At 40.4% G+C, this 17,096-nt stretch overlaps 1 protein-coding gene and 1 long non-coding RNA gene across 2 annotated transcripts in view; one reads left to right on the top strand and one right to left on the bottom strand.

Annotated features, from left to right (window-relative positions):
- Positions 1-2,062, bottom strand: part of PIP4P2 (phosphatidylinositol-4,5-bisphosphate 4-phosphatase 2) — a 56,204-nt gene extending 54,142 nt beyond the window's left edge. The window contains exon 1 of the mRNA XM_004768596.3: positions 1,727-2,062. Coding sequence (XP_004768653.1) covers positions 1,727-1,832 — 106 coding nt within the window. The 5' untranslated portion in view covers positions 1,833-2,062. The remainder of the gene's footprint in view (positions 1-1,726) is intronic.
- Positions 1,472-9,990, top strand: LOC106007400. Its single transcript, XR_001182110.2, has 3 exons — positions 1,472-1,744; positions 6,064-6,200; positions 9,851-9,990. It is a non-coding gene; the product is annotated as an uncharacterized LOC106007400 (long non-coding RNA).
- The last annotated feature ends 7,106 nt before the right edge of the window (positions 9,991-17,096 follow it).

Below are 17,096 nucleotides of genomic sequence, written 5' to 3'. Positions count from 1 at the left end.
ATGAGCATGAATATTTTGGGGGAATAATTTAGCCACTATGACTAAAAACACAAAAACAAAGACATAAGATAGAAGGCATTAAAATCTATTATAGGACAGTTGCTTAAATCCAAACTTTGTCTTTTAATAAATGGCAAATATTTTTGCCTTTAAGGGTGATTTAATGAAGTTGAAACACTCATTTATAAGTATTTAAACTTATCCTAGACCATCCAATTTAGATAACAGTGAAAAATTAGTTATCAAATTTAGTTATCAAATTAGTTATCAAATTAGTTATCAAAATTAGTTATCAAATTTCTGCATTAAAGGAAATTCCCCCAACTGATATCCTTTGACAGAAGTTTAATACAAACACGACTTGTGGGTTTCTGTAGGTGAGTCTCTGTTCCACTTTGCACCTTACTTCTCAACTCATTGATCACACTGAATTATTCACAGCTAAACATCTTTTTCCTTTGTCCTGTTTCTTGTTAGGTGTTGATTAAGACCTAGATTGTTCCTTTTAAAGTTGTTATACATGAAATGGAAATTTTAAATACAAATCAAGTTCAACCTGCTCTACAACTGGCTCCAATTCCAGACTTGAACTTAGAAAAAGTTGCGTTACAAGAAACACGATCTGCCTATATTTTCAAAAGCATTACCATTTGTCTCCTTGGGTTTTTAAACTCCTCTCATATTCAGCCAAAAAGAGAGAGAGATGCACTTAAGCTACATTTTCAAGTGCCATATTTGACCATTCTTCTCACAACTCTTAAGTGGTTTTTTCAAGCCTTGCCTTCCCTTTTCTATAAATCCTGACTCCACCTTCTTTCTACTATAGAAGCCACTAAAAGGCTTAGAACAAAGATAAATCTTTTGAATAGTTTGCTAACAACCCCCACCACACTCTCTCTCTCACACACACACACACACACACACACACACTTCTTCAGATCCATGAGCTGTCAAATCTTTTTGGATTCCATCTTGAGAAGCGAAATAAATAGAAGTATTAACTTGGGTTACTTTTAGAAGTAAGTTCATTTCAGTCTCACCCAGATATGCTCAAAAATATTACATCTTCCTCTCTATGCTTCTTCATTCCCCACGAAAGCTAACACATACTCCTAAGAAAAGGGAGTAATAAGGAAGGGCAGAAATTTCAGACATATTAGGTATATTGATTAATTCTATTCCTTTTGGTAAGACAATTCCCTGATTGAACAGAGCATGGGGGGCGGGGGAGAGCGGATAGTAGCCTATGCATATTTTTCAAGCTAAGCCCTTTCAAGGGCAGATCCCAAGGTGAGCAGTACTAGGGGTTTCTCAGCCATCTGAAAGGATTTATGAATGATCGTGAAAGATCTGCACCTCCTCCAGCGGCACTTAGGGGCTCTCTGAAACGGTAAAGCCCAGCCTGGGAAATTCATGTCACATCCTGTACCCCTGGGTAAGAAGTGGTGAAACACACATACAGACACACACCCCAGAGGGTGAGAAGGGGTGAAATACACACGCACACACTCAACGCTCACGCCCCACGCTCACACCCCACCCTACCCCACCAAAAGCCCTGCGGGGAAGCTCTCAGGCAAGCAGGCGCTGGCTCGGGAAGACGCAGTCAGCATCCCTCTCTCCCAGCCCAAGTGAGAGGATCGTCTCCACCTCGGAGCTAGAGCTCCCGGGTCTTTAACATTCTAGGCTTTTCCTTACGAAGTAGAAAGGTCCATGCTGGCCTTACCTCTGGGGCTGCTTTCCTGTAAGTACGGCGGGGCCGTGGGGGTGACATTTCCCGAATGGGATGCTGACAGCAGAGGCGAGCGTTCGTCCACCCCATCAGCAGCCATGACTGCTGCGGCAGCTGCGGGGCCCGGGGGCAGGCTGAGCCGGGGGTTGCGGCTCCCGCGGAGGTGGTGGCTACTGCTGCTGCCGCTGCTGCTGCTGCCGCTGCTGCCGCCTCCGGGAGGACCCGGGATGTGTCACAAGGCAGGAGGCTGGGGGAGGGGAGGGTGCGGGTTCGGGAGGCGGGGGAAGGGAAGCGCGCTAGGGAAGCCTGTCTGGGGGAGGGGAGGGGAGGAAGAAAGAAGGATCCCGGGAGAGGGGAGGAGGGGAGAAGGGGAGGAGGAGGAGCCGGGGAACACAGTAGGGCTGCCCGGGAAAGGCGGGGAAGGGAAGGTGCGGAGTGACCGAAAGGGGGGATGGAGGAAGCGAGAGGTAGGGGGTTGCAACTCTCCCCTCTCTTTGTACTTTGCGTTTCCTTAACTAACGAGGAAAAGGGGAAGAACCGTAAGGAGCAAACTGAAAGGGGGTAAGAGGAAAAGGCCTGTGACTTGATTACAGAAAAACTACAGCACACACAGCTCTCAAGTTTAGCTCCTGGAGGGGGCAGGAGGAGGGATTCTGTGCTTGCCAACTTTGCAGCAATTATCCAAGAAAGCTTATTCCTAGGGTTATCAATTCCTTCTTGGGGGCTGCTTTTTTGGTTAGAAAATCACTTCTCCACATCTGTTGTCTGAGAGGAAATAAATTTCTGCAAGCGTAGTGCCATTCCTTCCTTGTCCTTGTTTTTAAATATGTGTTTGGCATTCTAGTAACAGTACCTTATCGAAAGGATGCAGAGTTTGTTGGCTATTACAAGTTAAGTTGACAAAATACGTTGCCCTTTTAGTTTTGTTTTTGGACTATATTGTCCCTGACACCTTATACAAAAAGGAAGTTTATGAATGATGTAGGCCAATTTAAAAAATGTTTTGGGGTTGTTTTTTTTTTTTTTTTTGAGCTAGTGTTTTAAAATAATCTTTCACATGTAAAAGTGAGTAAAAAAACAAAAGAAAAAGCTAGTCATAGTTATGAGCAAGCTTTCATGTTTATGTTTTTCTTTTCTTATTTTGGTGGTTTGCTAAAATGGTTTAGAAATCAAAGTTTTGAATATGCCTGACAAAAATGCAATAGAAAAACAGGGAAGGTCTCAAAAGATCATTTTTCTTCAATGATTCTTTGAGTCATTCAACAAACATGTATTATGTGCTTACCGGGTATACAAAGATGAATAAGTAGAGCAATGAATGGTCTTGATCCTCCAGATGTCTATGTGGTAGCACAGTCAAAAGCAAACAAAAAATGAGGCTGAAATCCCCCCTGTAGATTTCAAAGAGTATGAGGAAAGCTGACTTTAGACATTTGAAACTACTTCTCATATTACATTAAGAAGGGTCTTCATTTTGCTCTCTGAAGACTCTTTCTTCTCAAAAAAAAAAAAAAAATCCATTTGGCATCTGCTGGAAATCCTAAGGGAAAGTCAAAGAATAATGTTTTCTACTATGCAGCATCTCTTACGGGTCAGTAGTATCAAGACGACACCATATAAGGATCCCGGGATGATGTCATCCAAGGGCATTTCTAAATCTCTAGGAACCTAAAAAGTGAGAGGTCAAGATGAGGCACCCCCTGCAAAAAATGAACCGTTTACAAAATGAATAGCAGGTTTTTTTGTTTTGTTTTTTTACAATTGTGGGCTGGAAGCTATTGAGTTAAAGAAACTTAAGAAGAATCCACAAAATCCTATGACTATGGTGTCCTGTCCTGTCACCTATCACACTATGGGAACAGTGTATTTACATTTCCATTATCCACCTACCCTTTATTCCCAACTGACATTGTGAGTCAGAAACTGTAAATGACTCATTCATTATTGTGTCTCCCTTATCTAACAATGACTGGCTCATTAAGAAGTAGGGGATGCACATTTGCCAAAAAAATAAGCAAAGGAGTGTATGAGGAAATCCTACATAGAACCAAATTGTCTTACTAAAGCAAATTGTTACCAGGAAAAACATGGAGCATTTCTTGATTTTTCGATGAAGGTGACAGTTTTGCCATCTGACCAGTGTTTTCATTATTCCATTATAACGCTGCAACTGGGGTTTCTTTACTGCCCAGGTATAAAGGATTTTTTGTTCTTTCTTTAGTTCTTTATATGGCTTCTCTGTCCATTTCAGAGCTCATTAGAGGGCGACTCGGCTCATGGAAATCACTCACACTATGAAAGTTAGAGAGTATATTGAGATTATATTTGCAGCAATGCAAAGTTTCATAAAAAGGAAAAACTTTTATTAGGTGAATATCACTTCATTCTAGTTTTACAATAATATAATAGTTCATGGTTACTCAAGAAACATTAAATAGGGGCATTAAATAGGGGCACCTGGGTGGCTCAGTGGGTTAAAGCCTCTGCCTTCAGCTCAGGTCCTGGAAATCTCTTCTCAGCGGGGAGCCTGCTTCCCTTCCTCTCTCTCCGCCTGCCTCTCTGCCTACTTGTGACCTCTGTCTGTCAAATAAATAATAAAATCTTAAAAAAAAAAAGAAAGAAAGAAAGAAAGAAACATTAAATAATACTCATCTCACTCCAAGGCATTTTATGATTATGAGATGTTTCCATCTCTACTCAAGGGATGAGGTAATGTGTCCTTTGGAATAATAGTACAGTATAAACAGATGATGTGTGGGCCAGTAAAACAGTATCTTACTACTTACTTCAGCTACTTAAGCTACAATTCCAGCTATCTATTACTGAGCTATACCACAATCCAGTGACTTAAAACAACATAATTTATTATTTGTCACGATTCTATAGATTAGCTGTGTGGTTATTCTATTGGTCTTGCCTGGGCCTCTATTCAGGAAGCTTCATTTAGCTGGCAGATTGGCCAGGGGCTCTCTCAGCAGGAACAGCTTGGAAAGGAGAGGAGGGGAGGAAGGCAGGAGGGTTGTTCTGTCCCATCTCTGCATTTAGTCTTCCGATCCATACCACAGGCCCGGTAGTCTCAAAGCAGTATTTGAAGAGGGTGAGAGGGGGATTGTGAAAGCTGTGGTACCTTTTCAGATCTAGGCTCCTGGTTTCAAGCAATGACACTTCTCCCATATTCTTCTATCTCCTTCAGCTTGCCTCCTGCTTCCTGCCCAAAGAGATTTAGAGGCTCAGAGGCCTCTTTTCCTAGACAACTTCCATTGTGATAATCAATCATTATAAAGATTAAGCAACTTCCTCATTTCCACTTTTTTTTTTCTCATTTCCACTTTATAAGCCATCTAATAACATCATGCCTCTGAGCTTCATCTCACTGTTGGATTTGAAGACTCCCAGTCATGAACTATTTTTTTTTTTTTTTTTGAGATTCATTCATTTATTAGGGGCAGGGAGGGAGGGTGCAGAGGAAGAGGGAGTGAAATCCTCAAGCAGACTCCCTACTGAGTGCGGATCCTGCCTGGGCTAGATCCCAGAACCCTGAGATCAAGACCTGAGCCTAAACCAAGAGTTGGGCATTTAACAGACTGAGCCACCCAGGCGCCCCATTCGTGAACTGTTCTTTTGTGTACAATAAACTCTAACTAAATACTATTCTACTGATCTGGTTTTAATTTTTACTGTCTCGGGATTTTGACAGAACTATAAAATAATACACTGATGTTGTTTAAGCTGCTGAGTTTGTTGTAATTTTTTATGGCAGCAATAGAAAAATGCGACCTCCCACCAAACAGCTGAAAGAAGCTAATTGTTACTTTCTGTATTCTACAAGGAAATGATGTTAGTGAGATCAACAAGTTCATTAAGTACCTTTACTACCTTCCAAGGTACCACAGGCAACAGTTAATTGGTCCACCTCTGTCCTCTGGTCTCCAGCAGCAATTTCCTCCCTGCTTTCTTTCCTAGCTTGCACCAACAGTCTCCTCTCTGCCCTTTTCAGCATTCACCTGCTGCCTGGCCCTAAAGACTGCCATGTGCTTTGGATTTTGTTAGAACAATACTAATTTCTGTTACATTCATCTCGCTTTATACTTTACCAATTTGTCGGATTAGTCTATTATTTTGTACTTCTGATCCCACTTTGTCTGGTTTATCTATTGCTTTGGAAGAATCATCATCCTAAAACTTAGGGATTAAAATAAAGATATTATTTTTCAGAAAGGTGCATTCAGCTGGTGGTTCAGCTGCGGACTGAGCTCAGCTGAGAAAGCTGGGTGCCTGAACCTCTCTCTCTCCAAACTCGCTTTCATCCGGGCTTCTTTCTTGTGTGGCAGTTTCAGAATAACGTTTCCCAGAGGGCAAAGGCAGATGCTGCCAAAGCCTCAGGAGTCCCAAGTTCTGGAACAGGTACAAGGTTACTTCTATCACTTTCTATTGGTCGGAGCAAGTCGTAAGGCCAGCCCACATTCAGGTGAGCAGAGGGATAAATTGAGTCTCTTGATGGGAATTGGGGCATATCAATACAGGGGGGCATAATGCAGGGAGGTGTCGTTATACAGTGACCTATCACAGCTAAAACAATATTTGATGTAAGAAAAGCACCAAGAAGGACAAAAGAGAGCTCTTCAAGAAACACCATGCTTTGGGGTAGAAGTTCAAATCGAAATTTTAAAGTCCCAAGGAGTGTATTTTATGAATATCTATGTGATGTAAAGTATGTTCATATTAAATATTTATCACAAGAGTTATAAGTGCTTTTCTCAGTGCATATCAGAATGCTTCCTCCACTCTGTCATCTTGATCTCTCAGTCTTTCTCCTCTGTGCTGGGGTAGTCCGCTCTTGGAAATCAATTATATTTGAATACAATTCTATATAATTTGAATTCAGTACCTCTAAGTGGTGATCTTGGTTAAGTTAGCTTAACTTCTCTATACCTCATTTGTGTAATTAGTCTGTAGAACAACAACAACAAAACAAAAAAAAATACCTACCTTGTGGGGTATTTATGATAATTGAAAGAGAAAATGTATGGAATATAATTATCACTGCCTGGCAACTATAAATATAAGCTTTTTTTGCTACTCTCTCTTTTTAACTCTATTAGAAGGGAAATCAGGGGATAAGCATCACTGGATTAAGCTAAAAAAGTACAATGGTCTGGAGTGTGTGTATACATTTATATATATTTGTATATTATATATATTTATAAATTATGTTAATTAATCAATTTATTTTATTAATTTATTTATTTAAAGGAAGCTCTAGGCCCAATGTGGGGCTTGAACTCATGACCCCAATATCAAGAGTCACACACTCTACCATCTGAACCAGCCAGGCACCCCTGGACATGTTTATATGTCCAGTGACATATAAACATGTTTATATTTTTTTTTAAAGATTTTATTTATTTATTTGACAGGCAGAGATCACAAGTAGGCAGAGAGGAAGGCAGATAGAGAGGAGGAAGCAGGCTCGCTGCTGAGCAGAGAGCCCGATGCGGGACTTGATCCCAGGACCCTGAGATCATGACCTGAGCCGAAGGCATAGGCTTTAACCCACTGAGCCACCCAGGCGCTCCTATGTTTATATTTTTAATTCACTAAGTCATTATACTTACCTTGTAGTTATATATATATATAGGGTAGCATCTCCGTGTGTAGTCTGCTTGCTTAATACAAGAACTCTGGAGCATCTCAGCAGGCCTGAGGGCATTGTATTTAAGCACAAAGTTTCCCAGGTCTTTTGGAAATGCCTACTAAAAAATTTGAGGGACACTGTCAGGTTCAGGGAAACAGGGATTTAGATTTTTACTAAATGTGCTGTCGTAGTGTAGTATGTATAATAATGCAGAATGCAATATGAATGCCCCTTAGTTATTTTGTGCCTCGGGGAGGCAAGAAACTTGGTTGCTAGGTGAGGTGAGGGAAGTTTGAAGGATGGATACTCTACTACGCTTAGGCTAAAAAGTTTTACCTTCAGCTCCAAGGATTTTTGTTTACTTCTCCAGCAGACCAAGTTCTAACTGAAAGAACAAGGCCATGTTCTGGAGTTGTAAAAGGTGCAACATTTTGCAAAAAACAGTTAAGGAGGGTTGTAGACTTGACTGCAGTTACAGAGGAATTTGTTTCCAATTAATTAGTCCTAGATTGCCTGTCTCTGTCTCAGTTTCATCAGCAAGATGAGGGATAGCTGTCCTACATCTCAGAGGATGCTAGTAAGTGTAAAGTAAGACACAAGCTCTATAAGCACCCTCCAAAAGAGAAGACTGAAATGCAAAGTTCTGTAGAGGATATGTGACCTGAACTTGTGTAGAACTTTCCCTGTTGACCCAGAACTGATAGCCAGGGTCCAAGTTGAGGACAAAGAAGCGATCAGTACTTGCACATGCTAATTTAGCCCAACTGGTCCCTCAATAACCACAAAGACCCTGAACCCATATAAGCCAGAGAAGAAGGAGAAAAATGAGAATTACTGGAGTCATAAATTGTTGGCCTAGGAAGTTCTGTTGTGGCTTTTTCCTACCCCTTTCCGAAAAGCCAAGTGGGAAAGGTTCTAAGAGAATTACTTGCAAAGTCTGGGGGTACCTGTATAAAAGGAAAACAGCACCTCATTTCCAGTTGTACATCAAATTAGGAAACGGGTTAGTCCATCTTCCTAAAGTTTTCATGAACTGGAAAAAAATGAATTGGTGAATGATGGCAGAACAAACAGAAGGGCTTATGGTGTAGCTCAGTGATCACCTCTGCTTTGATGAGAACATGAATTTCTGGTGGGTCAAGTGAGCATGGCACTAATACAAAAAAATCACTACAGGGCAAAAATTCCCCCACCGACAAGAAACCACAGGGTAGGGGTGCCTGGGTGGCTCAGTAGGTTAAAGCCTCTGCCTTTGGCTCAGGTCATGATCCCAGGGTCCTGGGGTGGAGCCCCGCATTGGGCTCTCTGCTCAGGGGGGAGCCTGCTTCCTCCTCTCTCTCTGCGGGCCTTTCTGCCTACTTGTGATCTCTGTCTGTCAAATAAATAAATAAAATCTTAAAAAAAGAAGAAAAAAAAGAAAAAGAAAGAAACCACAAGGTATACCACTGAGCGCAAGAGCTGAGGAGAGTCGGAAGAATTTAAACAGGACACTGTCGACTGGGAAGTGCCTTAAAGAACTCCCATGAGGGGCACCTGGCTGGCTTAGTCAGTGGAGCATGAAACTCTTGATCTTGGGTTGTAAGTTCAAACTCCATGTTAGGTGTAGAAATTACTTTAAAAATGAAGTCTTCTTTTAAAAAAAAGAAAAAGAAAAAAGAAAAAAAAAGAACTCATGTCTGTGCCTACTTTGGAAATCCAGTACCTGCCATGGAGAGACCATTGTCAATGGCCAGGTAGTGTGTCCAACAGTTAGTGCCAAACAGCCCAAGGAACACTATAGTGGCTGCTTGAATCCCTCTAACTCCTTCCTCCCTGTGTCCACTCCCTGGAGAAGCTTGGAACTAAAAAAGGAAGAAAACACCTGAAGCCTAGAGGTAAATTACATTCTTTTCCCCAAGGTAGAAAAATGAGAATGAAGAGAAGTATATTCCCTCCCCATTTCAGGTCTTTTAAACCACAATGCTAGCAGATGACAGACAGAAGGAAATCTCTTATTTGGATATGAAATTAGAGTTATAGACTGAATGGACTTTAATCACTGAAATTGACCAGGAAGTTATAGAATCAACCCCAGAGGTGAGAAGAAATCTGTTATAGGAGGCAAGGGAGAATTTAAAATGGCCGTGTTAGGAACAGCATTTCTTAATTTATACCTCATTGAGTTAAGTTTGTTTAATAAGTTGGATGGATGGATGGATGGATAGATAGATAGATAAGGAAAAATACATGACTGTTGCTCCAAATTCAAGCTTTCCCTGACTAAAACATTTTGACTAAGAAATGCAAGTATCTGGTACTAAATGCTGGGACTACAAAGATGAGATAGGGCATTGAAGAGGTAATTAAGGTTAAATAAGGGCATAACAATGGGGCCCTAATCCAACAGGATTGATGACTGTATAAAAAGAGACCCCAGAGAACTTGTGCTCACTCATATATGCTTGCTCTCTCTCCGTCTCTTTTGATGAATCTGCACTGACAAGAGCCCAGCTGAGGACAGAGTGAGGAGGCAGCCATCTGCAAGCTGGAAAGAGAGTCCTCACCAGAAATTGAGCCCTATTGGACCTTGATCTTGGACTTCCATCTTTCATAACTGTGAGAAAATAAAAGTCTGCTGTTTAAACCAAGCAGTTTGTAGCATTTTCTTATGGCCACTCCAACGGACTAAGATAATCTGCAAAGAATAAGATTGCTTTTTAAAAATCCTCTCGGCGGGGCACCTGGGTGGCTCAGTGGCTAAGTGTCTGCCTTCGGCTCAGGTCATGATCCCAGGGTCTGGGAATGAGCCCTGGGTTGAGCCCCACATCAGGAGATGTGGAGAGCTCAGTGGAGAGCCTGCTTCTCCCTCTGCCTGCTGCTCTGCCTACCTGTGTTCTATCTCTATGTCAAGTAAATAATTTTTTTTAAAAAATCTTTAAAAATCCTCTCAGCCCTCAGAGACACCCATGTTCACAGAAAAACCTATTTGAGACCAGAGAAGCAGTTGACAAATGTTAAAATACATTTTATGATGAGAAACTTCCCATTCGTATGGTTTCAGAAACCAGTTGGGTAAGAAAAATAACCGTTACCTCTTTAGAAATTGGTATTCCCAGAGTTTCCTCCTATGAAATACAAAACCACATTTTTAGTTTTATTTCCTGCACATCTAGGGTTTTGATTCTGTCTTCTCTGACTGTCTGACTCTTCACAGCATCATCCCAGTTTACATAACCAGTCCTATATATTTTTTTGATGTTTCAGAATTTTTGCCGCATTTTATTCAGTCATTCAGCAAATATCTGTTGAATGTCTACCATGTGCCAGGCACTGTTCTAGGCGTTATAAAACCCCTTACCCCATTAAAGCAGAATACCAGTAACACTCAATTGAACAAGGATATATAATGCATTAGATGGTGATAAAACGTTATGGGGGAAAATCAAGCAGCGTAAGGGGAAGGAGGAGAGAGATGGAGAGGGCACATTGCTTTTTTGCACAGAGGAATTACGTAGGCTTCACTGTATCTGAGCAGAAATGTGGACAGTGAACAGCAAGTTCCTGAGGAGGGACCACACTTGGCATATGCGGGAACAGCAAGGAAGTCTTTGCAGCCTGAACAAAGTGAGCAGGGGAGTGGCAGTGGGGTGGGGGAACAAAAGATGAGATCAGAGAAGTTTGACGTTGGCCCAGGTGGGACAGATCATAAGCAACCAGTTTGGTTCTGGAGCTCTTGGAGGCCTAGGGTAGAGGAAGGACTTGATATGACATAGGTTTTAAAAGGATCACAATGAAAAATAAATAAATAATAAAAAAATAAAAGGATCACAATGGCTACTTGTGTTAAAATTAGACTATAGGCAAGAAAGAAGGAGTAAAGGTGGAAAGAAGGTGTCAGATTCTGGGTATATGTGAAGGTCAACCTTACAGGATTTCCTGATGGATTTCATGCAGTGTATGAAAAACAGATGTTGGGGATAACTTCAATTAATCTTTGAACACTTTTCTGATAAAGAATGTCTTTATCTTTATATAGCAAATATACTTACTTTTTTCCTGTATGGACAAGTCTAGATCAGAGACTATGCACATGAAAAAATCTTGGGGTGTGTAATGTCAGTTGCCCTCTAGGAGTCAAAAACATTTTTAACTCCACTTGTGGTGACTGGAACTATTTCTCGGCAGCTTAGGAAAATAACATGGTCTATTATTTTTAATATTGATAGTTTAATATTAAAAGTAGGTTTTTTAACTTATTTAACTTTATCCTTAATGATTATTGAATATTGAATATTGGTATTGGCCATTTTTCGCTTAGCATAATGCCCTCTAGTTCCATCCATGTCATTGCAAATGGCAAGAGTTTCTTTCTCTTGATGGCTGCATAGTATTCCATTGTATATGTATACCACATCTTCTTTATCCATTCATCTGTTGATGGACATCTAGGTTCTTTCCGTAGTTTGGCTATTGTGGACATTGCTGCTATGAACATTTGGAGGCATGTGCCCCTTTGGATCACTACATTTGTATCTTCAGAGTAAATACCCAGTAGTGCCATTGCTGGCTTATAGGGTAGCTCTATAAAATTTATTCCAGATAAATTTTTTGAATGGGAAGTCTAGATCAGAGACTATGCACATGAAAAAATCTTGGGGTGTGTATTGTCAGTTGCCCTCTAGGAGTCGAAAACATTTTTAACTCCACTTGTGGTGACTGGAACTATTTCTCGGCAGCTTAGGAAAATAACATGGTCTATTATTTTTAATATTGATTAATATTAAAAGTAGGTTTTTTAACTTATTTAACTTTATCCTTAATGATTATTGAATATTGAATATTGGTATTGGCCATTTTTCCACTGGGGAGTTCATCTTTTCTATTACCACTTAAAAATTTCATTTATGAGGTTATTGATCAAACCGATTCCCTTTTCTTCCTAAAAACTGAGCTAAATTATATTTCCCAGACATCTTTTTACTTAACGATAGTTGTATGTCCAAATTCTGGCAATGGAATGTTTGTAGAAATGATACAGACTACTTTTAGCCTGGCTTATAAAAACCTCCCTTTCAGATCCTCAAAAGCTCTTTTCCTTTCTAAGATAGATTGCAGGAAATGACCCCAAGGAAACCGTGGGATCACATGTTGAAAATGGGAAAAGAAGGAAGGACCTTGAGACACTAAATCACTTCCTTACAGCAGAGTTGCCCACCAAGAACAATGGTTTTTGAAGCATTTTGTGAGAAAGAAATGTACTTTATTGTGTTAAAAGCCACTGAAATTTCAGAGTTTATTTATTATGGTAGGAGGTGTTTTCCCTTACAAAGAAAAACATAGAAAGAGTTATAAAGAATGTCTTTATCTTTATATAGCAAATATACTTATTTTTTTCCTGTATGGAAAAATGTAAAATTTTCTTCTTTGAGTGTACACTGACCCTGGTGCTCCTGGTACTAAGAGAGTAATCCATTCCGCTCAATTCCTTCCTGGAGTTATAATTCTAAAAAAGGACGTAATGGACTAAAAACAGGTCAAATCTCTCTCTCTCTCTCTCCCTCTTCGTGCTCTCTCTCTCTCTCCCCCTGTCTCTCTCTCCATACTCCCCTTTCCCACCACGCCTCCCAATCTCTCACTTTCTCCAACACCCACTGCCGCACTCATCCCTACCTTTTTGGAAAGAAGGGGTCAGATTCTGGATATATTGTGAAGATCAGTATAACAGGATTTTATTTTTTCTTTTAATTATTTATTTTTTAATTAACGTATATTATTTGCCCCGGGGATTACACATTTCACAACACTCACCATAGCACATACCCTCCCCAAAGTCCATAACCTAGCCACCTTATCCTTACCCCACCATCCCCCAGCAACCCTCAGTTTGTTTCCTGAGATTAAGAGTCTCTAATGGTTTGTATCCCTCCCGATCCCCTCTTGTTTCATTTTTTCCCTTTCTACCCCCAACCACCTCCTGCCCTGCCTCTCAAATTCCTAATATCAGAGAGCTCATATGAAAATTGTCTTTCTCTGATTGACTTATTTTGCTTAGCATAATGCCCTCTAGTTCCATCCATGTCATTGCAAATGGCAAGAGTTTCTTTCTCTTGATGGCTGCATAGTATTCCATTGTATATGTATACCACATCTTCTTTATCCATTCATCTGTTGATGGACATCTAGGTTCTTTCCATAGTTTGGCTATTGTGGACATTGCTGCTATAAACATTTGGAGGCATGTGCCCCTTTGGATCACTACATTTGTATCTTCAGAGTAAATACCCAGTAGTGCCATTGCTGGCTTATAGGGTAGCTCTATTTTCAACTTTTTGAGGAACCTCCATGCTATTTTCCAGAGTGGCCGCACCAGTTTGCATTCCCACCAACAGTGTAGGAGGGTTCCCCTTTCTCTTCATCCTCACCAGCATGTGTCCTTTCCTGATTTAATTTTAGCCATTCTGACTGATGTGAGGTGATATCTCATTGTGATTTTGATTTGTATTTCCCTGATGCCAAGTGATGTGGAGCACTTTTTCATGTGTCTGTTGGCCATATGGATGTCTTTGCCGAAATGTCTGTTCATGTCTTCTGCCCATTTCTTGATTGGATTATTTGTTCTTTGGGTGTTGAGTTTGCTAAGTTCTTTATAAATTTTGGGCACTAGCCCTTTATCTGATATATTGTTTGCAAATATCTTCTCCCATTCTGTCAGTTGTCTTTTGGTTTTGTTAACTGTTTCCTTTGCTGTGCAAAAGCTTTTGATCCTGATAAAATCCCAATAGTTCATTTTTGCCCTTGCTTCCCTTGCCTTTGGTGATGTTCCTAGGAAGATGTTGCTGCTGTTGTCCAAGAGGTTGCTGTCTGTGTTCTCAAGGATTTGGATTGATTCCTTTCTCACATTGAGGTCCTTCATCCATTTTGAGTCTATTTTCATGTATGGTGTAAGGAAATGGTCCAATTTCATTTTTCTGCATGTGGCTGTCCAATTTTCCCAACACCATTTGTTGAAGAGGCTGTCTTTTTCCCATTGGGCATTCCTTCCTGCTTTGTCAAAGATTAGTTGACCATAGAGTTGAGGGTCCATTTCTGGCCTCTCTATTCTGTTCCATTGATCTGCATGTCTGTTTTCTTCTTTTTTCTTTTTCTTTTTTTTTTTTTTTTAAGATTTTTTTATTTATTCGACTGACGGAGATCACAAGTAGGCAGAGAAGCAGGCAGAGAGAGAGGAGGAAGCAGGCTCCTAGCTGAGCAGAGAGCCCGATGCGGGCCTCAATCCCAGGACCCTGGGATCATGACCTGAGCCGAAGGCAGAAGCTTTAACCCACTGAGCCACCCAGGCGCCCTGAATGTCTGTTTTCTAACAGGATTTTCTGGTGGATTTCAAGCAGTATATGAAAGACAGATGTTGAGGATGACTTCAGTCAATCTTTGAACACTTTTCCAATATTTATTCCTGATAAATTCTTTGAATGGAAAGTCTAGATCCAAGACTATGCACCTGTAAAAATCTTGGGGTGTGTATTGTCAGTTACCCTCTAGGACTTGAGAGCCATTTTTTTTTAACCCCACTTGTGGTGACTGGGACTCTCCTTTTCTCAGCAGTTTAGGATTATAGGACCTGCCTGATTAGTCACCAGACTTTTAATTGACACGTTGCCACTTTTGTTTCTTTGCTATATACAATTCCTTAACTCCCATTTTCCAGGAATCACTCCCTTTGGATATTCTCTCTGTTGCAACAGCTTGAATGAAGTACCTATCCCCTTGATACTCAGTCAGCTTTTGAAAGTTCAATACATATAATAAATAAGGCAAATGGTTTTCTTAATTTATCATCTTTTGATTTTTGTCTGTGTTGAAAAATTTTTTAAAGATTTTATTCACTTATTTGACAGAAAGAGCATGAGCAGCAGAGTGACAGACAGAGGGAGAGGGAGAAACAGGCTCCCCACTGAGCAGAGCACCCAGCATGGGGCCCAATCCCAGGGTCCTGGAATTATGACCTGAGCATGGGCAGATGCCCAACCAACTGAGCCACCCAGGTGCCCTGTGTTGGAAATATTTTTAATGACTGCCTTATTTTTCAATATATGTTGTGTCTGTGTATGATCTTCCTTTATATGCTCTGAAATTTATAGCCCATGAAATATCAAACTGTATTCTTTTGCTGATAGAATGCCATCCTCATTTTTTCTCATTTCGTGTTAAACCTAGAATACATGATACATGAGTTAGCAGAGTACCATTTCTTGCCTTGTCCTTCTCATGTCTTACTGGACCTTTACTTTCAAAGCTACTCTTTGGGTCATCTGATTCTTAAGGTTATGCCTCAGGTCATTCAGTCTTTCCAAGGCATCCTGTTCTGTCTGCCTGAGTTATTTTGTCACTGACCTTTCATGTCACATATTCTTGCTGATACCCAATCACCCTCACTACACTAATGTACACTAACTGGTCCCCTGCAGCTGTCTCTGGCCTGCATGACAGGAGGAACTTTTTTTTTTTTTTTTAAAGATTTTATTTATTTATTTGACAGAGAGAAATCACAAGTAGATGGAGAGGCAGGCTGAAAGAGAGAGAGGAAGAAGCAGGCTCCCTGCCCAGCAGGGAGCCTGATGTGGGACTCGATCCCAGGACCCTGGGATCATGACCTGAGCTGAAGGCAGCGGCTTAACCCACTGAGCCACCCAGGCGCCCCAGGAGGAACTTTTTATTTCCCAGTAATATCACATTTGTAGAATAACGTAAGGGAAGTGTATCAGTTTGCTTTGCTGCTGTAACAAATTACCAACAATTTAGTGGCTTAAAACGGTGCAAATAGGATAGTGTAGCTTTTTGTTCACTAGTTGTGAGTGTGTACACTCTGCTTTTATAGACAGCACACAATACATTCTTTTCAAATTAAAAAAAATTAAAACTATTATTATCTTACAGTTCTGAAGGTCAGAAGTCCAAAATGGTTCTTACTAGGCTAAAACTGAGCTGCTTGGTTCCTCCATGGAGGCTCCAGGGGAGAATCTATTTTCTCACCTTTTCTAGTAGAGAGCACCTAGAAAACACCCACATGCCTTCACTCTTCACTCGTGTCCTTTTCCTCCAGCTGCAAAACCAGCATGTTCAAATCTGACTCTGCCTCTCCTGCTTTTATCCACATATAAGGACTCTTGTGATTATATACATGGAAATTCTTTCCATCTCAATATTCTTAACTTAATCACATTTGCAAAGTCCCATTTGTCATGTAAGGTAACATATACCCAGGGATTTAGGATATCGTGTGCCCCTATTCTACCTTCCTCAGAAGGACTTCTCCACACCATAACACAGAGGCAAATCCTGTTAGTGGTTCCTTAGCTGAATCTTAAACTGAGTCTAGTATTGCAGACAAAAATCTCAATTCTTAACTAAATTCCTGACTACTTTGTATTAGCAATGCCAAACAAACAAAAACTAAAAGAAAGTAAAATACATGAAAACAAAAGTAGTACTCTTTATTGCATATAAAATACATAATCCCTTGTAGAAATACCATTAACTTCAACTCAGAGTAACAATCAGAGATAAATAGGTAACCTTTAGTTGGGCTGACACAAGAAAGACCTGCGTTTTTATGTGATTTACTCTTTGTTTCTAAAAGTAGAAAATATCTCTTAAAGATATTGATATGTATTCCCATTTAGGAAAAATTGATAAAAATAGAACATAAAAGCTCTAAACAGTCTACCTTTAAGTTTTCTCCTATTTCTAATG

Source organism: Mustela putorius, unplaced genomic scaffold, assembly GCF_011764305.1.
Source record: "Mustela putorius furo isolate JIRA1106 unplaced genomic scaffold, ASM1176430v1.1 tig00003846_pilon_pilon_pilon, whole genome shotgun sequence".
Classification (NCBI taxonomy): Eukaryota; Metazoa; Chordata; class Mammalia; order Carnivora; family Mustelidae; genus Mustela; species Mustela putorius.
Note: the sequence above shows the minus strand (reverse complement) of the source record. Positions and strands in the feature narration are given on the sequence as shown.